Consider the following 23,915-nt stretch of genomic DNA (forward strand, 5'->3'; position numbering starts at 1 on the left):
ATCCTATGACATCTGCTGCTCAATTCTACATTACTTGGAGATGTCTGGATACCTTTATACTTTTTATCAGATAGTAGATGTTAAAGCTAAACTGTAACAAATTTCTCTCCACGTTACAGGAATAGTGTAACTACTTGTGTATGTTACAAAACAGTACCCAAATTCCCGCCATACTGCAGCAAAACTGTAGCAGATTGATCCCTGTTGCAACAAAACTGTAATAAATTCCCTTCCATGTTTCAACAACGCTGTTACAAATTACTCTCCATGTTACAACAATACTGTATCAAATCTCTGCCTGTGTTACAGCAAAGCTCTAAGAAATTGTCCACATTACAGTAAAACTGTAATGAATTGTCCATGTTACAGCAAAAGTATAAAAAACTGCCCTCCGGCTTGCAGCAGAACTGTAAGAATTTCCCACGCTATAACAAAATGATAAGAAATTACCCTCCATGTTACAGCAAAACTGGGACAGATTAATTCACATTCCTCCAAAACTGTAACAAATGTTAGCCTCCTGCAATTCACAGATTGGAACTTATACGCAGATTCCTGACACGTCCACAGTTGAGAAGTGTGTTATCACCGTACTCATCCACACTGAAAGAAAATGATATATTGCTTCTGGAAAAAAGAAAACATTGCATATTTAGTCTATACATTCACTTACATTTCTTGGTAGGTTATCAGGGGAGACGGACTGTTTAGGCTATAAATGAAGTAAAAACGAAATCATATAAATGTGACGGATGTAGCGATGACTGCTGGCAATATCCGTTCAGCAACCATACCACACTCTTCACTCTACCATCATTAAACTAGAATTCATACATAACCTTCATACAATGGTGTTTTCTTACATAAGTGCTAAACTTATAGTTACATGTGTTTATTTACTGGCATTAGGAATGATGAAATTCGATTTCCGTCCAATGAGGAAAGTGCTACCTCTAGGAAGTGTTTCCTATCTATTTATTTGCTAGAATGATCAGAAGTGTTACGTACCAATCCTGTATCAGGCAGCTGGCCGCACAATTTCATAATTGCGAGACCTCGTTCACTTTCTGTTGCTTGCAGGAGTGTCAACAAGCGCGAAACGAAACATCAGCGTTTCATCATATCAGCAGGTCAGGTGGAAAGCAGGACATAACTTCTTTGCGCGAACTGGGTAGCTAGTATCAGCAGGAGTTTAGTAAAGCAATACGACTGAGAAGTATCACGTAACCTTGTTACTTGAAGTAAGAAGCCGCATCGATAATTCAAGAAGCCGTACTGAATGTTGTCACGGACCCGTCTGTTGGTATAACAAATGTGTTAAGCAAATAGAGTGCCTATGCAGTTATTACAAGTGACGTTGGACCAACACCAGCCGATATTCACACTATAAAAACTCCAGCATTTGAGTTCCAAGGGTAGTTGGTCATGACACGGCATTAACGCGGTATTAAGTCTGTAGTACATTTCCTGCTCGTATTCAATACCGCCAACAGCCGTCGTACAGATGTCCTTCTCTCCGTAAAAACAGGTCAGGAGTTCGGCGCTGCTAACAGCTTCCAACTCAGATGAGAATGCCGGGGGGGGGGGGGGGGGCTGTCTTCCGTGTCGACTTAGGCCAGGGCACCAGCGTTCCAGACACTTCAGCGGAGCCATGGGGCCTACCTGCACGGCAGGCTAAGGTCGGAGCACTTCTCGACCCCACGGCAACCGTCATAGCGGTTCAGAGAGTAGAGATGAGCCACAGTTGCGGAAGGGGATCGAGGACCTTCTAGGCCGTCGTGTGTAAGCCACATACGCACGCGCCCCCTTCTTCGAGTTCGGAGGGTGGGGACGCGGCATCTACTTCCTGAGTAGCTGCAGGGCGGTTGCGGGGCACGCGGACAAGCGGCGGCAAAGGACCGCCGTAGCACCGATAGAGGAGAGATGTATTTTGCAGAAATAAATGGTTAAAAGTCACTCTTCTTTCACTGCGACGACCGGCGAACGCATGTTACAACCACTTCCTCTTCCCGGAGGAACCAGCAACTGACGAACTGGGAGAGTGCCTCCTGACACACGATCCATCTGCCACGACTCCCCGACTCCCAATAGTCGCCGCCTGCAGAAGATTAACCACTGTTAGCTTTGGTTGTCACCTTCATATCACGGTCGAGGCACAAATTGCTTACTGTCAGTGTTGTGTGTTGGAAAACACGTTTATAAATGTTGACGTACAGATTTGGTGATAAAGACGTGCCTCTCCCTGTCGCATCAAAAGCGTTGTCCAAAGCTCAGTGTAACTATTAACAAATAGAGAAAGAGGCAATGGCTATTGTGTGTGGTGTCACCAAATTCCACCACTATTTGTACGGCAAAATATTCTGCTCAGCAGGATTAAAACCCGTTGTAGTCCTTGTTTTACCCGATGAAGCCGGTTCCTGTACGAACTGCTCAAAAATTGCAAAGACGTGCTTTACTGTTGTCTCAATACCAGTACGGGATTGTGTATCGTCCGACGGCTAAACATGGTAATGCGGACGCACTTTCACGTCTTCTGATTGGCTCTTATAATGACTTTGACGCTTCTGCTGCATCTTGTTGTCACATCGATGCTCGCTGTTCTGAATTACTTCAATCCTTTCGTCGTAACTATAGGGAAATTACACAGGCCACGTAAGCTGATTCAGATTTGAACACTTTGCTAAAATACATTTGTACAACGTTGGCCTCGCTCATTGCGTAGCACAAAGAACTCTGTCTTGCGTCGATACTTTGCACGCCGGCATAGCCTCACTATACAGAAACTTGTGATTCTTGTTCAGAATAACAGTGGACAGTCACGTGTGTTGATCCCCAAAGATTTCAAAAATAAGCGTTGCAGTTACTTCACCAAGGACACTGGGGGATTGTTCGTACGAAGCAGTTAGCGCGTCAACACTGTACTTGGCAGCGTATGGACACCCAAATACAACAGACGACGTCATAGTGTCACGCAAGTGCGGAAAATCAGTCGGCTCCACCACGAAAATTCTCCGCTTGGCCTAAGCCGCAATCACCTTGGAAATGTGTGCACATAGACTTTGCGGGTCCCTCTTGGAACATTCGTTGGTTGATTGTGGGATTTAGCACAGTTCAGGCGTGGTCCTATATTTTTCGCCTCTTAGGTTTGCCTGAAATCATAGTGTCGGTCAACGGCCCTCAGCTCACATATAATGAATTTGAAACATTCTATGAACGCAATGACATACGGCATCTAACTAGAGTAACGTTCCATCCACAGTCCAAAGTACTGACTAACTGAGAAAGTGAAAAGATGGTTATAGTGTGAGGCAGCGATTAGTTGCACATTGTTGATGTTGAGACATCTTAGTAATCGTTCAATACCTTCCTTTTTGACGTGCACACTACTCGCCAAAAAATGTAGGTCTGACGTATTGTACTATTCACAACCTTACATTTCGTCTAATGATGACTTGCTGAAATGTATGCAGTATCAGCTGTCTCCGAAAAATCCCTGACGGAATTAGGAGCAACAGTCTGTTCTTGGGCGGGATTAGCCGAGCGCTCTAGGGCGCTGCAGTCATGGACTGTGCGTCTGGTCCCGGCGGAGGTCTTGGACCAGTTACTGTAGGTTAAACAGCATGGAAAGTAAGGATACATGAGTTACACTTCTAAAATGGAGCCTGTATAAGAATCACCTGGTGTGATCTCACATTACAAATTCTCACGGCATGCTGAACAAAACATATTTGTTCTGTGTCTATAAGTAGTTTCAGTTTTAAATTAGCAATTTTCAGACATGCTCCCATGCCAAGCCAGGTGCGATTATATAATGATCTCAGCCTAGTTCGTGCGTTTTAAGCCAGAGCGTCTGCACATTTTCTAACACTGGCCAGAAGCAAGAAGTCACGGTAGTGCCCTATTCTCCGTTTTGTAATCCAGCTATTTGATTTTCCTTAGACCTAATATAATTACATTTTTCTTGAGATGTTTGGGTTCATCATTGTCTAGGACAATGATAGGAGTCACTGCCATGGTACAAATTTTAACTGACTTCTTCAGCTCCTATCATTATCTGATTTTTGTTTAACACTCAGCAAGCTTTTATATGTTTCAACTATCGGAAACAAAAAGAAGTTGTTACTCTCGTACTTACACGCCTTTCTTATAGATCAGATTAAATGCTTCCCTGTCGAGGGGTGTTATAATGTAAAGTCAGTGCCGGCACGCAAGTCGTGAACGACAGAGAAGACAGTTCTGAGAAGAGGTCAGCCAATCGCACGCTGACCGATCTGCCTCCAGGACGACAATGCGACTGCAGCGGCCCCTATACGAAGATGACATAAGAGCCTCGCCCGATTGGTGGCACCCACTTCGATAAAGGCTTCAACGTTAGCCACTTCGTTAGCCGACACATCACAGCCTCTTCTTTAGCAATTTCTATGTAGCACAGTTAGCGATCAGCAGTCACTGCAGTACAGTTGACAGGGTTTTGTTAGAAGCGGTCGCTAGGACCAGAAGTGTTACTTGTGTATGTCTATTCTGGAGATGACTCATTATTTTGTAAGACGCCCTTTGGTTGCGATTCGTCTATGTAGTTGTTCAGTTATAAAGGACTACAAGAATTCTCAGTTCGAAGTTAAGTAATTACTTGCCTTGTTGTAATAAAACTCATTAATACGAGTTGTTTGATTGTGTGTCTAGCGAACCGAGTATGCAGGATTCCTAGACACAACATGGGGAATAATCTTGTTGTTTCCAACTTGTCTAGTTTTAAATATGAGATACATTTTTTCTGAAGATCAAGCCAGAGAGTCTAAGGAATCTGGAAGCCTAAATGGTATGTCGCTAAGACAGCCCACTGCAAAAGATTTAATGAATATTTTATATTTCTCGATCACAGAAACATAGGATGGATTTATTTTAGTTCCTTCTTCCTCACATTTCAGTAGTTTCATAACTATTAAATGTGCATCGTAATTCACTAGACTGTGAAACATAAGAGGTACCATAATATTAGATCTGTAATTTAAATTAAATATATCATTTTCATCTTCACCAAATCTGCTCTTAAAATGGCAGTGATCTCTATGTTACACATCGTCAGCTTCAAAGGTAAATTTATGATGTCTCTTCCTTTTTTGGTAACAAAAATAATTTGCTTGTTTAACTGGAAGAGGTTTATTGCGTTCTGCAATCAAATACAACTGTTTGCTAAGCCATTCGGTGCAGGAATCAGTCGGTATCTGCATAAACGACAAATGGCAGCTTTAATTGTTTGTTGTATACGTCGAATTTTATATTTTATGTAGCAGAGGATTTAGATGGATTGGAATTTGAATTCTGGACTGTGCAATCGTGGGGATAAAACTAACAATATTAGCAACAGTAAGGAAACACACTTTCGGTGAAACAAAACATTAATGCGTCTTGTAAACGACCTTACGCAAGGCTCCACGCAACTATCAAAACAAAACTCTTACACTGAATCAAAGAATTAAATGCAACCTTTGCCCTAATATACACATAACTGGGCAACAACGTTAACAATTTACAATCGTAACCAAAAATAATCTATGAGGCTACTGAAACAGTAAAACCTGAGATGACAGACAACTCTTAAACTGAACTAGGATCATAACACCCATTTACATACTGGTCTACTACTACTATTGTCACCAGATAGGTACCACAAGTCACTACCAAACCAGCTTTGGACACCTCTTATTAAATCCATATACATACAAACAATTATTCGTTCCCATAGTCAAGTAACAAGATATTGTCATCTTCAATGTGTGGTTTAAATAAAACATTTTGGATGAATGCCATTAATAACGCCCTGAGAGTATAGTTACACACTCCTGTGTGCCATTAATAACCAACCACGTCTTGACACGTGACCACATGAACTGCCGTGAAAGATTTGTGACTAGCAAACACACCAATTGCACTACTAGTAAACTAAACAGTGCGTAGTATTAACCACAAAACCATCAGTGTGCAACTGTCAGCTGCAAAATCACTCAGATAATATTTGTCTTGATGTGTAGAAGCCCCTTTCTGCACCTGGACTGGGAACACTGTCTGTGCGTTGACGAAAAGACATCAACTGCTCCACCAGTCTGCTCTGTCCACACAGCGGCCATGCCCCACAATGCCTATAATAGTATGCAGCTTCTCGAGGCCCTCACTCGTGGCTCTCCCCGTAATTTCTTCGTTCCTCTGCGAGTAGTGATTCAGACACTTCATGGCCATGTATGCCATTATGGACGCCTTGGACGCCGCTCCTGTCTAGCCGCTGGTGACACATCATAGGCTCGTCCATCGATACTGCTGGCCTACAGAAGATGTTTCTCGTTCCATTGCCTGCAGTTCATTGCCCTTACCTTCATACATGCTTGAGATCAGCTTAGCTCAATGGCAGTCACGGCTCTCACATGATCGTACGATGTGTTCATGTGGCTCCAGCATAACCTTCCACTCCAGATGATTCTCTCGCAGCGCGGAAAGCAACCGTGTCGATAGCTGTCATGCAAGTTTTATCCCCATACATTTCATTTCATTCAAAACGGCACAACCGTTTCTCTAGCAGATATAGAAATGTACTTCTCAATAAATAGTAGTTTTGATTAATGAAAGATGAGCTAATTGGTGTAATCTTATTACTAAATTTATTAGTCTACAAGCAGAAAATTATGCACTTGAGGCTGAGTCCGGATTCATAATGTATAGAGTAAGGGATATGAAACAGTCTACTGTTAATGGGTTAACCACTGATGATTATAGACAACTGTGTCGAACACACTGCACCGCCAAATACTTTTCGTTGCTGATCCGCACAAAATGATAAATGTTTCGTATTTCCAGATATATGGATACCTCAGCTTTGGATCACTACATCCTTGTGAATGTATGAACACGTAAAATATGATGTATACATCAAGATTGAGTTAGATAGTTTCATGTTCCATGAATCATTTGTGTGATAAATCGTAATGGTGTGGACCGAGTCATTTTATATTCCTAACACATATTCATTTTTAAATATGCGTACATGTTCATCAGTTATAGGTTCTTTATTTAGTAAAAAATACAAGGAGACTTACAAATGGGAGTTAGTAGCTGCTATCCAGCATGTTTTACACATTACAATAACAGAAATTATTCTGTGAAATAGGAGATGTCAAGAGGGAAGTTTTTCAGTTCGGTTCAAGTCTTGCTTTCCTATCAAACATTTTATACAACTGTGAAAGTAATCAAAAATATTGATTGGAACATCATGCACCCTTTTCTGTGCCCTGCATAATCTTAATATTGCATAATGAATGTCATTTTTTCTTCTGGTGTTGTAGTTATGTGCATCATTGCTGCTTTTGAACTGCAGTGCAGTGGAAAGAGGAAGTTAAATGCGATTTTTGTGTACATGTGAAAGTGTAGAAAACATTAAATGTGACTTTTGGTTAACTAAATACGTTACAAATTCAAAAAGTGACTTATAATGTTTATTTCAACTGAAAGTTCCTTCAGTTTAATAGGAGGGAGAACATTAGTCTCATACGTTATAGTGTTGATCGTTCTGAAATACTTAAGTTAATTTGTGCACAATGATACTACACCCACATTCAGTTTTTCACTCAAAGTGTATGCATAATAGCAATGAATTTTGTCGGATAAGACAATATATATATATATATATATATATATATATATATATATATATATATATATCTGAGCGTGCGCTCCTCTGTGTGTGTGTGTGTGTGTGTGTGTGTGTGTGTGTGTGTGTGTGGATGCTTACCTAATTTTGATGAGTTATCGAATTCTTTTTAACGTGTTGCCACATTAAATGCAGACACTGACGTAATCTTTTTTTATATATACGGAAATTTTGCAGCATAACTGAATACTTTTCAGCAGGGCGCAAAAAGAATTTCAGGTAGGTTTGAACACGTCGTTCTATACATACTGACTGGCTTGTTACATTTTAGATAAAAAAAAATATTACACTGTCTTTGGTTATCTCATTTTGATGAAAATTTTCCTGCTACCACCGTCTTGCATTTTTAATCACTATGATTCGACGAAAAAATTTGGCAATTGCACAATCTGGTGTTCTTTTAAGCGCTGTGCCTGACTGAAAAATTTAAATATGTTCCCACCAGAGCTCTCTTGCATTGTTTTAAATATCCTGACGGTACATCTAGCGTTACTTAAATCTCCCATCATTGCCATCTTGCATCTTTTCAACTCCCCGGAATCCGCCATCTAGCAGTTTATAAGTTTATCACCATCCACCGCCGTGTACCTTTAAATTCACCAGCATCCTCTATCTTGCATACTTTTATCCTACCGCCACCTCTGTCTTGATTTTTTTAATTTTCCGCCCACTGCCGTTTTGATATGTCATGTAAACATCTTCATTGGCGATGTCATGCCTATACCGGGTGGTTATAATTAAACTTTCCTATTTAACACGTTATAACACCGAAACCAATTACTGCACGGGTACCAAACTTGGTAGCATTAGTGTCCAGAGTATGGGATGCATGATTCCCATGTGTCACAACGCCACCGTCCAGTTCCAACTATGGACACCAGGTGCCGTGATCAGTCATCGTGATTCATAGTCCCACACACCTGACCAGTCGCAGTGTACTTGTTGAAGTGTCAACATGAGCTTGGACAAATGCAGTAGGTGGAGCTCAACAATCAAAACAACAGTAATGCTGCAGCTGCACTTCGAGAATGTCGCTGGCTGAAAGGAGTACAGAATGGTCCTCTTTCTCCACCTGCCGTGCGGAGCTTGATGAAGTACGAATCAACTGGACGACCTGGGTGTCGCTCCGGGAAGAGAGCGACGACCGGTTGTAGCAAAGATCGTTCATGGAATCGCTGTTGCTATGGCAACAACGCTGCGCGCAATTCCCGATCGTCAGGCAGTGCGCGTGCTGTGTCACGATAGTTGAACATCCCTTGGTCCACAATACGTAAGGTGCTTCGAACCATTCTCAAATGGTATCCGTACAAGATCCATATCGCACAACAGCTTGCACCACAGGACGCACAACGATGTGTTGACTTGTCTGTCCACTTTCTTGCTCTCGCTCTCACTTTGTCTGAAGCGCAGCATATCAAGAGAGGTAGCCAGCATACCTACGAACATTATTCATTCCCATGTGCAGAATGCAATCCCGCCCTTTCAGACTCCTCTGAGCACTGTTGGGCGCCATATTGAGCCCCCTTTGTAGCAGCAATGGTACTGATACGTAATGGTATGATGTACCACAGCAGCACGTGAAAAATGTTTCAGTAGAATTGATTCTCCCTCATTTATTTCGCAATGTACTTGACGTTAATGCTACTAAGTTTTGTACTCGTACCGTAATTAGTTTAAATAAGTTTAATTATAACGCCGGGTATGTGATGGACGTGTGATGACCTTCAGTGACTTCAGCCGACGTTTGAAATCTAAGAGTGCTGGAATGAGCAGTGACACACGACTTAGGAAAAAAAAATAATACAAGAAACTAATAAATTGCAGAATGTAAAAGTAGATTTCATGCAGTTTTTGAAGCTGTGGAAAAGCAAATAAAAAACTCAGGTTGCGAAGGACGTTAAGTGGCTCCGGGGCCTGGCCTCTGACAACTTTTATGCCGGTTTACACAGACAGGTTTACCGACGGAATAAAAATTTAAACCTCAGCAAGTACTTCCTTAACGCTCGAGCAGGCACGCCTAAGTACAAATAACGCTGTCTTGTACCGCTACATTGCTGTTTTACGACTTCAACCTCGTGCCCATTCCTTCGCTATTGCTTCACCTAACACTGTGCTGTCATACGTACAAGTAAGCAGGAGTAACATAAAACAAACAGCGTGTGTGTCACCTTAGTGTACAAAATATATTTATTTCGTTACCTATTACGTGCAATGTGGTATAAAACGTAACAAGAGGGTTCTTGTCACCGTGCGGGGTGAGATCAAAACTGAGCGACAATGAGCTTGACTGGTTACTCACCGAGGATGCAGGATTCACAACACCGTACCACAGAACGATAGTGATGACGACTCTTACAAAGATGATGAACGTATGACACAAACTGACCACGATTTAGATGCTGAACGAGAATACCATTCAAATGATGACCGTGAACAAAATCTCTCCACTAGTGATACTTTTATTGGGAAAGATAAAACATGCAAACGGCATAAAATATGAGCTAATGCGATCACTCAAACAAAAAGGAAGAAATTATAAATATACACTACCGGCCATTAAATGTGCGACACCACGAAGATGACGTGCTACAGACGCGAAATTTAACCGACAGGAAGAAGATGCTGTGATATGCAAATGATTAGCTTTTCAGAGCATTCACACAAGGTTGGCACCGATGGCGACACCTACAACGTGCTGACATGAGGAAGGTTTCCAAACGATTTCTCACACACAAACAGCAGTTGACCGGCGTTGCCTGGTGAAACGCTGTTGTAATGCCTCTTGTAAGGAGGAGAAATGCGTACCATCACGTTTCCGACTTTGATAAAGGTCGGATTGTAGGCTATCACGATTGCGGTTTCTTGTATCGCGACATTGCTGCTCGCGTAGGTCGAGATCCAATGACTGTTAGCAGAATATGGAATCGGTGGGTTCAGGAGGGAAATATGGAACACCGTGCTGGATCCCGACGGCCCCGTATCACTAGCAGTCGAGATGACAGGTATCTTATCCGCATGGCTGTAACGGATAGTGCAGCCACGTCTCGATCCCTGAGTCAACAGATGGGGACGTTTGCAAGACAAAAATCATCTGCACGGACGGTTCGACGACGTTTGCAGCAGCATGGACTATCAGCTCGGAGACCATGGCTGCGGTTGCCCTTGGCGCTGCATCACAGACAGGAGCGCCTGCGACGGTGTACTCAACGACGAACCTGGGTGCACGAATGGCAAAACGTCATTTTTTCGGATGAATCCAGGTTCTATTTACAGCATCATGACGGTCGCATCCGTGTTTGGCGACATCGCGGTGAACGCACATTGGAAGCGCAATACTGGCGTATCACCCGGCGTGATGGTATGGGGTGCCATTGGTTACACGTCTCTGTCTTCTCTTGTTCGCATTGACGACAATCTGAACAGTCGACGTTAGAATTATGTTTGACGACCCATGGCTCTGCCCCCTGTGAAACTCTGCATTTCAGCAGGACAATGCGCGACCGCACGTTGCGGGTCCTGTACGGGCCTTTCTCGATACAGAAAATTCCACTGCTGCCCTGGCCAGCACATTCTCCAGATCTGTCACCAACTGAAAACGTCTAGTTCAAAAACGATCAAATGTGTGTGAAATCTTATGGGACTTAACTGCTAAGGTCATCAGTCCCTAAGCTTACACACTACTTAACCTAAATTATCCTAAGGAGAAACACACACATCCATGCCCGAGGGAGGACTCGAACCTCCACCGGGACCAGCCGAAACGTCTGGTCAATGGTGGCCGAGCAACTGGCTCGGCACAATATGCCAGTCTTGATGAACTGGTGGTATCGTGTTGAAGATGCATGGGCAGTTGTACCTCTACACGTCATCAAAGCTCTGTTTGTGTCAATGCCTAGGCGTATCAAGGCCGTTAATACAACCAGAGGTGGTTGTTCTGGGTGCTGATTTTTCAGGATCTATGCACCCAAATTGCGTGAAAATGTAATCACATGTCAGTTCTAGTATAATATATTTGTCCAATGAATACCCGTTTGTCATCTGCAATTCTTCTTGGTGTAGCAATTTTAATGGCCAGTAATTTCCTGGTCCCAAACGTACTGCCAGAGTGGTCGCAGGTGTAACACAAGCTTTATGGACAGTACTGAGCATGGAAACGATTGACGAAATAGTAAGATACACAAACTTATATAATCAGTCGAAGAAAGGAAGCGTACAATATTCCAGAGGAAGAAATTATGGCACTGTCGTGACTGCCGTATGTGGGTGCAGGAGTAATCGTCCCTTAAATAAACTAAAATTAAATTGTATTTTAGCTCATGGATGTTACCTCGGAAACATAAAGGCAGCTATTCATTAAACTTGTAGAAAGTACGCCGTACACCCGCTAGTGTTACATAAAATGGCGCCCCTGCTCAAGAGTTAATGCACTTTTTCTCGCAAAGGCCCTGCTGCCTTACTTTTGGAACGGCCCTCGTGTGTGGTATGTTGCGATAGCGTGAGTAGAGGAGAGGTTTGTACCGAGCGAGAGTCCGGGCAGCAGCGCGGCGCAGCGCAACCACTCACTGAGGCCGCGCAGGGCGTGGCCCGCCGCGTCCGCTGCCGCCGGCCCGTCCCAGTCCCAGTCCACGGAGTCTCCAGCGCGCTCCAGCAGCCGCACCACCGCCTCCACACACAGCCGGTACAGCCGCGGCACGTACATCTGCTGCCGCTGTTCTGGAGCACACCGCAAAAAGTAGCAGTAAGCCACCAAGGTTCTGAAAGTTGCTGGCGGGTTAAATTTGTGTGCCAGTCAGGGACGAACTCCGGACCTATGCCTTTCGCCGGCAAGTGCTCTACCGACTGAGCTACCCAAGCAAGACTCACTACCCATCCTCTTCTGCGAAGAGCTTCTGCGAAGTTCGGAAGTTAGGAGACGAGGTCCTGGCACAATTAAAGCTGTGAGGACGGGTAGTGCGTCGTGCTTGGGTAGTTCAGTCTGGAGGGCACTTGCCCGCGAAAGGCAAACGTCCCGAGTTCGAGTCTCAGTCCGGCACATAGATTTAATCTGCCAGGAAGTTTCATATTAGCACACACTCCGCTACACAAAGGTTTGTCAACATTCAGTCGACTACTGGTTGCACAAGAACTTTAACCAAAATATGCCTCATGTACAAAGGGATTCTGTAGTACAGTAGCACTATTCATAGAAAAGTCCCAGAAACAAATATATGTTGAGGCGTAGGCAGTTCTACACTGTCTATACAGTGGCGTCGCATCGGACCTCCTTTGGTCTGCCCTAGTGCAGCAACCCGACGAGCCATTGACTCAAGTTGTTGGAAATCTCCTGCAGAAATACCGAGTCATGCCGCCTCTATAGCCGTCCATAATTGCAAAAGTGTTGCCGATGTATGATTTTTTGCACGGACTGTCCTCACGATTATGTCCCATAAATGTTCGATGGGATTCATGTCGGGAGGTCCGTGTGGCCAAATCATTAACTCGAATTGTGCAGAATGAACTTCAAACCAATAACGGATGACTGTGGGCAGATGACGGGCGGTTTGGGTGGCCAAATAATTCGCTCGAACTGTCCAGAATGTACTTCAAATCAATCACGAACAACTGTGGGCGGATGACGCAGCGCATTATGTCATCGATAAAAATTCCAACCTTGTATCGGGACATGAAGTCCTTGAATGACTGTAAATGGTTTCCAAGAAGCCAAACATAACGATTTACAGTCAATGATCAGTGCAATTGGACCAGAGGATACAGTCCATTTTATGTAAACACAACCTACACCATTATGAATGCACCACGAGCTTGCACAGTACCTTGTTTACAATTTGGGTCCATTACAGCGTAGGGGCCTGCGCCGCACCATCAGCTCTTACCAACTGACCCTTGGGGGATTTGGCGAGGAAACGGTTTTCCAGTCGTGTAGTTTCCAACCGATATGGTCACCAACCCAGGAAAGGTGCTGCAGGCGATGTCGTGTTGTTGGCAAAGGCAGTCGTGTCGGTCGTCTGCTGCCACAGCCCAGTAACTCCAAGTTTCGCAGCACTGTCCCAATGAATATGCTTATCGTACGTCCTGCACTGATTTCCGCTGTTATTTCACGCAGAATTTCTTGTCTGTTATCACTGACAACTCTACGCAAACGCCACTGCTTTCGGTAGTTAAGCAAAAGCAGTCGGCCACTGCATTGTCCGTGGTGAGAGGTAGCGCCTGACGTTTGGTAATCCCGGGATTCTTGACACTGTGAACCTCAGAATACTGAATTCCCTAATATTTCCGAAATGGAATGTCCCATGCGTCAGAAGAAGTCTGTTAATTCCCGTCGAGAGTCCATAATCACGTTGAATGTGTTTTCACATGGATCGCCTGAGTTCAAATGACAGTTCCGCCAGTGCACTACGCTTTTATAACGTACGTATGCGATACTACCACCATTTTTATAAGTGCGTATCGCTATCCCATTGCTTTGTAACCTCAATGTATATCTACCTCATATTTAGCAATTCCCACTTAAATGTTTGGCAAAGTGTTCAAAAAACCACTTTCATAGTATATCTCTATAAGCACTTTCAGAGTATTTCTCTACCGTTTCAGTTCCGAATAGTACACGGATCAAATGAACTCCTGAACCTCAGATATAATTTCCGGTTTACTAGGTGAATATCCGTCATTTAGTACGAACTGTGACCTTTCTGACAGAAAATTACTAACCTAGTCGCACAGCTGAGACGATATTTCATAGGCACGAAATTTCGTTAGAAGCCGCTTGGGAAGAACGGTGTCAAAAACCTTCAGTAAATCTAAGTCTGTAACCAATAGCATTCCTTACCACGTGTAAACAGAGCCTATTACAAGAACAATATTTTCTAAATCCGTGCATATTACGTTCTGATAGATCTTTTTTCTCCAGAAATTTCGCAATATTCCAATACGGAAGGGCTATATTTTCCCAAACCCTAAAATAAATCTGTTATAATGAAAATGTGATGAGACTATAGTTGGGTGCTGTTACCACTCATTATTAAAATCCTTTAGCTCTCCTTAACGAATCAGGAACACGTGCCTACCTTCGTATTTTGTTGTGAGTCCAATGTTTTTCTTGATGTACTTCAATGATCTACCACTAAACACGACAAATGATACAAAACTTTTGTTCTTTGCAGATGACACAAATGTTTTGTGAGAAACTTGAAGACCTTGATCGGAGAGCACTCGTGTGTGTGTGTGTGTCTAATGGAATAAAGTTGACAACGCTATCACACTCGAAAATTGTTTCCCAAGCAACAGCACGCTACATACTTTCGTCCTACTCTGCAGCTGAATGGCGGTTAATTAGAGCAACTGTGACAATCGTATTTGTTTTTCGTAGCGCGGCAAGACGGCAACTCACCATGGTGATGTATTTAAATACATAGGGTGTAAGGATTTAATATGATATTTGCAAATGAGTTCGTAATAGGTAAGTTAACCGAAGAATGCATTTACCTTCCGTGCAACAGGAAAACTTTACAACTCCGTACAGATAAGCAGTCTCCACTCATCTTCACAAATCAAGACAACGTCGTCGGACTGCGTAATCTAGAATCATCAACACAAAATTAATTGTACACAGCACGAATAGTTAACATCGATGAATTTATAACAGCGCAGAATCGAAAAAGGTAATCAGTGACGCAATAGTCAGCATCCAAGTATTTAATTATTGCAACTTTTCAGCGATTATTTCTCCTATGGAATCATACGATTGGTTACCTAAACGCAGGGCAATATACGCAAGCATTTCCAAACTAATCTCGCTACGAATACTAACCTGTCTTACAGAAGAATAATTGGAGTTGGTCTCACCCAATCTTCCTGCACTGGTGTATGTGCTCTATACCGTGGACCTCTGACAGACAGAAACTGCTTCCTTCTCAAATAAGAAATAAAACACGAAAAGCTTCAACGCAATACCAAGGCCAGGCAAGAAATGACGACGAGTAAGAGTAATGGCGAACTACTTTCAGACCGAGAGAGATCACATGTTTCACACCGCGAATGAATACTACTGGTCGAGAGCAAAACCCATTCGCCAAAGACTAAAAGCTGATACAGTGACTTAGCAAAGAGGTTTCCAGAGAGCTAGAATAAACATATGGAAACAGGTTGGAGGAAGAGCTCATAACTTATAGTAAATATGTATTGACATTCATAAAGGAAGGTAGTTGAATGTGCCGAGAAACAGACATCTTTCAACCCACTGATGCTACTGTACTGCCTAACCGATAGCACCCGCATTACAGATTAACGCCTAACTGCAACAAAACACAGTCTATACAGCTTGTGACACTGAGCTCTTGTGAAATTGATGCTTTTATGTCCCAAAGTGGTCAAATTGTCAGTGAAGTCGGCAATCTGTACATACAAAACATAATGTCCTGACTGACTGACGTCACTGCGCAGCGCACATGGCTAAGGACAGAAACTTGAAATTTAGAGAGGGTGTTGATCTGATCACGTAGGCGTCGTTTAACAGGGGACGTTTCTAAATTCCACCCTAACAGGGTGAAACAATGGACGTTTTCTTCAAAAATACGTCGTTATTAAGGCAGTTTTGAACCTACATCTACGAAAATTAGTATTTGCTTTTTCGGTTGCAAATAAAGTAAAAATAAAAAATCCGTGTTTCTACATTTTTGGAAATTTAACCCTTACGTGGGGGGGGGGGGGGGGGCATAGTGAGTAAATTTCTTTAAAATAAATTATTAAAGAACAACTGATGTATTTTTAAAGCCACCTCTATGAAAACTGGTACTGGACTTCTCAGTTACAAATAAAAAAAAACTGTTTCTGTGCTTTGGCAAATTCAGTCACTGAGAGGGTGAGATAGAGGATGAAACGTTTCACCAAATTTTTTAAAGCTAAATCATTGATGATTGGAATTTGGCTTTTCAGTTGGAAATAAAAAAAAACGTGTTTCACTGTTTCTGGAATTTAAACCCCTATAGGGATAAAATAGGGATGGATGATTCTATAGAAATATTTCATTGTGCAAGTGTTTTTGAAGCTAAACCTATGAAAACTTGTACTTCACTTCTATGGTAGAAATGAAAAGATACGTACTTTCAGTCCCTGAGGTGGTGAAATTGGGAGAGAAATGTTTTATGAAAATATTTTGTTTTGAAAGCATTTTAATCTTAGAAAATTAATATTTGGTTTCTCAGTTAGAAATAAAGAAATAAATGTTTCAGCATTTTTGAAAATTTAATCCCTATAGTGTGTGGAAGCTTTTTCATGAAAAGAAATTAATAAGAAACTGCTAAAGCATTTTTAAAGCTACACTTACGGAAACTGGTATTTCATTTCTCGGGTCGAACTAAGATAAATACGTGTTTCACTGCGCTTGGAAATCTAGTCCCTAAGGAGGCGAAGTAGAGGTTGGAAATTTTTAAGTTAATATTTCGCTATATTAATAGATGTTAAGCTAAATCTATGAAAATTGGTGTTTCAGTTCTTGGTTAGATATAAAAAAGTATGTTCTGGGGAATGAAAAGTTTATATGGAAATACGACTGTAAGAACGCAAAAGGCCTGATTAACTTAAAGTGAGCATAGATGAGAAGTTTTGCTTAGAGCCCCGGGTAGGGAAGACGTACTTTCGGGAAGACGATACAATCTGTTGACAAAATGTGGCCGAACTATTTTAAGAACTCTTCAGAGAGCAAGAGTCGAAGTTATTGCCCTGGGTTTCCAGATGACTGTCCTACGGGACATATACGTGGCTCATCGAGGGAAATGGGTGCATCATGGACAAATCGACCGAAATCGGTGAGTTGTGTATCTACGATGGCCCAGCTGCGTTAGCTGTTGTTGATGGCCGTGTCACAATCTCTTACCATCGTCTTTGGCCACATACGTCGCTACGCTATTGTAAATAGGTCCCCCTATAATGTGACTCATAGTGAAGGAAAGAATAATAAATTCGAACTATTCTTCTTACCCGTACGGATAGCCACGCATGTTAATGCGCCTCTTCCGGGACGGAGTGGTGCACAGGCCCTAGATGGAATCTATTCTGCACATTTAGGGCGAGGATCGGTGCGCCGGCCAGCGTGGATGCGGTTTTCTGGCGGTTTACCAAAATCCCACAAGGTGATCACCGCGCTGTTATCCCAATCCTGCCTCATTTACACGATTCGCAAATATTTCAAAAAATTTCGCTGATTTTTCATGTGAATAACACAACACGTAGAAAGTGGGGGTACGTGTATTCCGTCACGGGGGGTAACGAGGTGGAGACCGAAAGGGCATACGGCCGCCCCTAAAATTAACTGTGCCAAATCCGTAAATAACCATTCAGAAGCATCTCCGATGGAGGATAAACGCACAAGAAAAAGAAGAAGAAGTTGCTCTTTCTGTCTCTTAATCCCCTTGGGTTTCTGTTGGAGGGAGTCAGTTGGTAAGAGCTGATGGTGCGGCGCAGGCCCCCACGTTGTAATAGACCCAAATTGTAAACAAGGTACTGTGCAAGCTCGTGGTGCATTCATAATGGTGTAGGTTGTGTTTACATAAAATGGATTGTATCCTCTGGTCCAACTGCACCGATCATTGACTGTAAATCGTTATGTTTGGCTACTTGGAAACAATTTACAGTCATTCAAGGACTTCATGTCCCGATACAAGGATGGAATTTTTATCGATGACATAATTCGCTGCGTCATCCGCCCACAGTTGTTCGTGATTGATTTGAAGTACATTCTGGACAGTTCGAGCGAATTATTTGGCCACCCAAACCGCCCGTCATGTGCCCACAGTCATCTGTCATTGGTTTGAAGTTCATTCTGCACAATTCGAGTTAATGACGTGGCCACACAGACCTCCCGGCATGAATCCCATCGAACATTTATGGGACATAATCGAGAGGACAGTCCGTGCAAAAAATCATACACGGGCAACAGTTTTGAAATTATGGACGGCTATAGAGGCGGCATGACTCGGTATTTCTGCAGGAGATTTCCAACAACTTGAGTCAACAAGTGCTTCTTATAAGGGAAATTCCCCATCGCAACACCCCCCCCCCCTCCCCCTCAGATTTAGTGGTAAGAGTCCAGTGGACAGCCCGTCAAAAACTGAACACACATCAAATATGAAAACAGGAAGAAGATATACTGGTCTGTGAAAAAGTACCAAAATAGAATCAGTAAACGGTGCAAGAGCAAGAAGTGCAATGTAGACAACCTGGAATAAAAATGGCGTCGTGGTTGAGTGGATATGGTGTTGCACTGCCACGCGGGCGAGCCGTGCTCTGAACTCCCCCCTGCCAATTTTTTCTTTTTTTCGAATTTGTATTTGTGTCGTAGTGTGATGTCCGTTTACAACAGCGAGGTGTAAGGTACGGTCCTATAATGATCGTTGAATCTGCACAACTTCTCTATTAGCAGCCGAATGGAAGTGGCTTTCGAATGGGAACCGCAAACGTTTGATGACAAGACGAAAAGTCTACGGGATCCTTCACGAGAAAACTCGTCTATTGTTCCGTACACGGAATTAGCGATAGTACGTGTGTCATATGATAGGAATCTCTTATCGACAAACCTAATTTGTACGACTGGTGAGTGAGTGAGTTATGCATCCTTGTCCGATATAGGTGCTCGTAAGAATGTGAATGTGATCACTCCCAGGGAAATGATGAAAACGTAATAGTTAGTCACATAAGTAGCAACAAATGAACGCAATTCACAATAAAACAATTTCTCTGTGCTGTGTCAAAAAATACGTTTTCTAGCGTTTTTGATGTTGCGTTCCGTTTTGTAAGTCTTGACTCTTTAATTCCTTTGTCGTAACATAGTTCTCACATGTTTATTTGTTGTTTTCATTTCTGAGGATCGCCTGTATGGTTTGTCGTCTGCTCTCACTATTCATTACATTTACTTGAGATGGTAACGTATTCTTACCGCATGACTCATATTCTGTAATCAATGTATAGTATGACAACTGCGAAGACTACAGAAAGAGAACAAACAATTGAATGACCCGACAGTCAGTTCATAATGTTGTGTAAAAGAAAAACATTGGAGGAGTTTTAAACACGCAAAAATAAGGATTGGAGGAGTCCTGAACACGACCCGCCTTCTTACCCACGACGCCGTTGCTGTTTCACCCACCTCTTTATTACGCGTCTGTTCTTGGACCATTTACTGTTCCTATTTTGCTTTTTTTCACAATTCAGTACACCTTCCTCCTGTTTCCATGCTTGATCTGTGTTCAGTTTTTCATGGGGTATCCACCGGATCATCTTACCACTAAATCCGAAGGGAGGGGTGGGGGGGGGGGGGGGAGTTGCGATGTGGAGGTTCCCTTCTTAGAGATATCTATCGAATAATTACAGTCAAATGACTGATAGTTACAAGTGTGTTGATGTGGCACAACCATAACAGTTTCTTACGTAATATAATATAATTTTAAACCTTTAAAATTTTAGCTCGTGTTGAATTATTCTTCCACAAAACTTTAAGATGATTAATAACTAACTCAGCGGCCATAGTTTCAATTTAAGAATCTAAAATACTGAATGGAAACAGCTGCAAATATTATGTGAATATGAGGTTACACAAATACTTATTCGAATGACCTGTTTATGTAGAAAATCAGAGGTAAATATTACAGCAAAGGTTTTTATAAAGTATCTGTAATGATCAAAAGTCCATCGTAGTATAATTTTGACTACGTTTTTGAATACAGTGCTATCTGTTTTAAACAAAGAAAGCTACATCAAAATATTCCCATCATTTCAGGAATTCTTTAGTTCATATTTTATAATGTGATTCCGCTTTCAGACAAGTAAAATATTTGTTGTTTTTAATTCCGATTACGACGATAGTGAAACCAAATTTCCTGATAAGTAATATTTTGGTAAAATATGATATAGGACAGCAAAGAATGAACATAGTCTATTCCTAGATTTAAGTTTGACATCTCGAGTTGCATTTAAAGGTTTTTCAATAGGTGTATCTGCATTACACAGTTATGTCGATTCTTCTCCACTATGAACACTAAATGCCGCTGATCATTGTGTCGTAAGTTTGATAGTAGCTTTATCTTTCTAAACATACTAGGGAACGGCACTGTTATTATGAAATAGCTCATTCAATATGCAAGCGTATAGTAACACCGCTTTATAACTTCTTTGCAATGTATCATTACAGAGGATATGCACACTGTTTAGTAGCCACAGTCGCAGGAAATTGCGAAGTCATGTATCAGCATGTAACATGTACAACGTTTCAAGTCGGATATGCTTTTATCCTGGACAGCGCACTGTGTTATAGATAATATGCTATCTGAGTCGAAAAGGTAGTTCGTCACATTTTTTTTTAAGTAGGTCGTCGATGCAGCGATAAATTTCCCTGGGGATTAACAGCCCATATAGCCCGCCTCCCATTTCCGTCTGCGGCACAATTTTCGGCCGTATTTTTCCAAAGCCGACGGGCATTACAAGAGATCGTTTCCCGTTAGATATGGCGCACCGCTAAATTACGGCGCGAGCCGCGGCGGCAGCGGCCGCGCCGCTGTCTTATCGCAGCACATCTGTCCGCCGCGGACGACCAGCCGATAGCTGTCGCCATTCGAAAAACCATGAATTCCGCCCTCTGCGGGTCGAGACGAGCTCATTTTGGATCGTTCTTCCCTCATAAAATATTCCCATGATAACTGTGTGATGATAGTAACTGCTTTTACTGTGGATTCAACAGTGAAAATTGGAACTAATAGAAACAACTAACACAATGTATCTCTCAGACCATTGGCATTCATAAGCCAAAGACGCTGCTAATACTTGGTGACTGATGTTGACGAAGTACGACTCAACAGCAGCGTCTACGCACCAGCTATGTTTTTTCGTACTCCATCGTAACCACATAAATTCTGTGACGAAGATTAATATAAATGGTCGACTACTAGTTTCCATTTCGTGCACATATATCTCCTGGTTTTAACATCCAACGGCAAAAGGAGAATACTAATGAATTCTCAGACTCAATTCACGTGGTCAAAACGTTCTGACAATTCACATTTTAAGCAAAATTGAAAGAAAAATAGAACATGATCTTTGTTTCTGAAGAGCAGTTTTTATGAGAAAGACTGAATATTGGATTTTAGCTTGGGGTCGCCAACGAGGCGATTAAAATAAGGAACACAAACCATATCCAGGGAAGGGCGTTCATTTGAAAATAATTATCACGGCATTTGCCTTAATCGATTTAGGGATATCGTGTAAAATCTAACTGTGGATGGCTGTATCGGACGGGCAGTAACGTGCACACGATATTTAAGTATGGCCTCCAACGGGGGCAAAATGGGAACTTCATATAACAAGTATATTTGACAAAATCTGTTGCCATTATTTGTTGTCACGATATTTAGAGAATTGCAGCTTAAATATAGGAATTACAGCCATCAAGGTGTATGATGTAACGATAAGAAGTATGAATACTGGGCACGAGCAAAGGCAAGTAAATAAAAAGGCTAAAATAAGATTACTGACTCTCGCCCGTTTTATTTGTAACATTGTAAGTAGTCTATTATTAACGAATATGGGGATATCCTGGCAGCGTAAACTAGCATACCTATGGGAGCCAGGTTGTGTGTGTGTGTGTGTGTGTGTGTGTGTGTGTGTGTGTGTGTGTGTGTGCGCGTGTGTGTATGTCGTGTGTACGATGGGAGGAAGGGCTACGTGAACTTCCAGCAGGGTGCAAGCTAAATAAGAGAAGCATATTCTGTGGGGGAACTAAATATCCTGTCAGGACGAGTTAAATGAAAATAATCTACTACCACGTGGGGAGGAACTAAAAGAAAGTGATTGATATCGGCTCTACTAATCATTATTACCCAAAAATAAAGAATTGTGTCCTATGACTTGTTGGCTGATTGGAAGCTGATTTAAAGTAAAACTTGCTCAAGGGAACTGTCATGAAATACCATGTTCCTCACATACACTCCTGGAAATTGAAATAAGAACACCGTGAATTCATTGTCCCAGGAAGGGGAAACTTTATTGACACATTCCTGGGGTCAGATACATCACATGATCACACTGACAGAACCACAGGCACATAGACACAGGCAACAGAGCATGCACAATGTCGGCACTAGTACAGTGTATATCCACCTTTCGCAGCAATGCAGGCTGCTATTCTCCCATGGAGACGATCGTAGAGATGCTGGATGTAGTCCTGTGGAACGGCTTGCCATGCCATTTCCACCTGGCGCCTCAGTTGGACCAGCGTTCGTGCTGGACGTGCAGACCGCGTGAGACGACGCTTCATCCAGTCCCAAACATGCTCAATGGGGGACAGATCCGGAGATCTTGCTGGCCAGGGTAGTTGACTTACACCTTCTAGAGCACGTTGGGTGGCACGGGATACATGCGGACGTGCATTGTCCTGTTGGAACAGCAAGTTCCCTTGCCGGTCTAGGAATGGTAGAACGATGGGTTCGATGACGGTTTGGATGTACCGTGCACTATTCAGGGTCCCCTCGACGATCACCAGTGGTGTACGGCCAGTGTAGGAGATCGCTCCCCACACCATGATGCCGGGTGTTGGCCCTGTGTGCCTCGGTCGTATGCAGTCCTGATTGTGGCGCTCACCTGCACGGCGCCAAACACGCGTACGACCATCATTGGCACCAAGGCAGAAGCGACTCTCATCGCTGAAGACGACACGTCTCCATTCGTCCCTCCATTCACGCCTGTCGCGACACCACTGGAGGCGGGCTGCACGATATAGGGGCGTGAGCGGAAGACGGCCTAACGGTGTGCGGGACCGTAGCCCAGCTTCATGGAGACGGTTGCGAATGGTCCTCGCCGATACCCCAGGAGCAACAGTGTCCCTAATTTGCTGGGAAGTGGCGGTGCGGTCCCCTACGGCACTGCGTAGGATCCTACGGTCTTGGCGTGCATCCGTGCGTCGCTGCGGTCCGGTCCCAGGTCGACGGGCACGTGCACCTTCCGCCGACCACTGGCGACAACATCGATGTACTGTGGAGACCTCACGCCCCACGTGTTGAGCAATTCGGCGGTACGTCCACCCGGCCTCCCGCATGCCCACTATACGCCCTCGCTCAAAGTCCGTCAACTGCACATACGGTTCACGTCCACGCTGTCGCGGCATGCTACCAGTGTTAAAGACTGCGATGGAGCTCCGTATGCCACGGCAAACTGGCTGACACTGACGGCGGCGGTG

General features: G+C 43.0%; 1 protein-coding gene across 1 annotated transcript in view; it reads right to left on the bottom strand.

Moving 5' to 3' along the window:
* LOC124594405 overlaps positions 1-12,398 on the bottom strand; it is a 226,816-nt gene extending 214,418 nt beyond the window's left edge. Inside the window, exon 1 of the mRNA XM_047132775.1 lies at positions 12,218-12,398. Coding sequence (XP_046988731.1) covers positions 12,218-12,398 — 181 coding nt within the window. The remainder of the gene's footprint in view (positions 1-12,217) is intronic.
* Positions 12,399-23,915: the final 11,517 nt, after the last annotated feature.

Source organism: Schistocerca americana, chromosome 2, assembly GCF_021461395.2.
Source record: "Schistocerca americana isolate TAMUIC-IGC-003095 chromosome 2, iqSchAmer2.1, whole genome shotgun sequence".
Classification (NCBI taxonomy): Eukaryota; Metazoa; Arthropoda; class Insecta; order Orthoptera; family Acrididae; genus Schistocerca; species Schistocerca americana.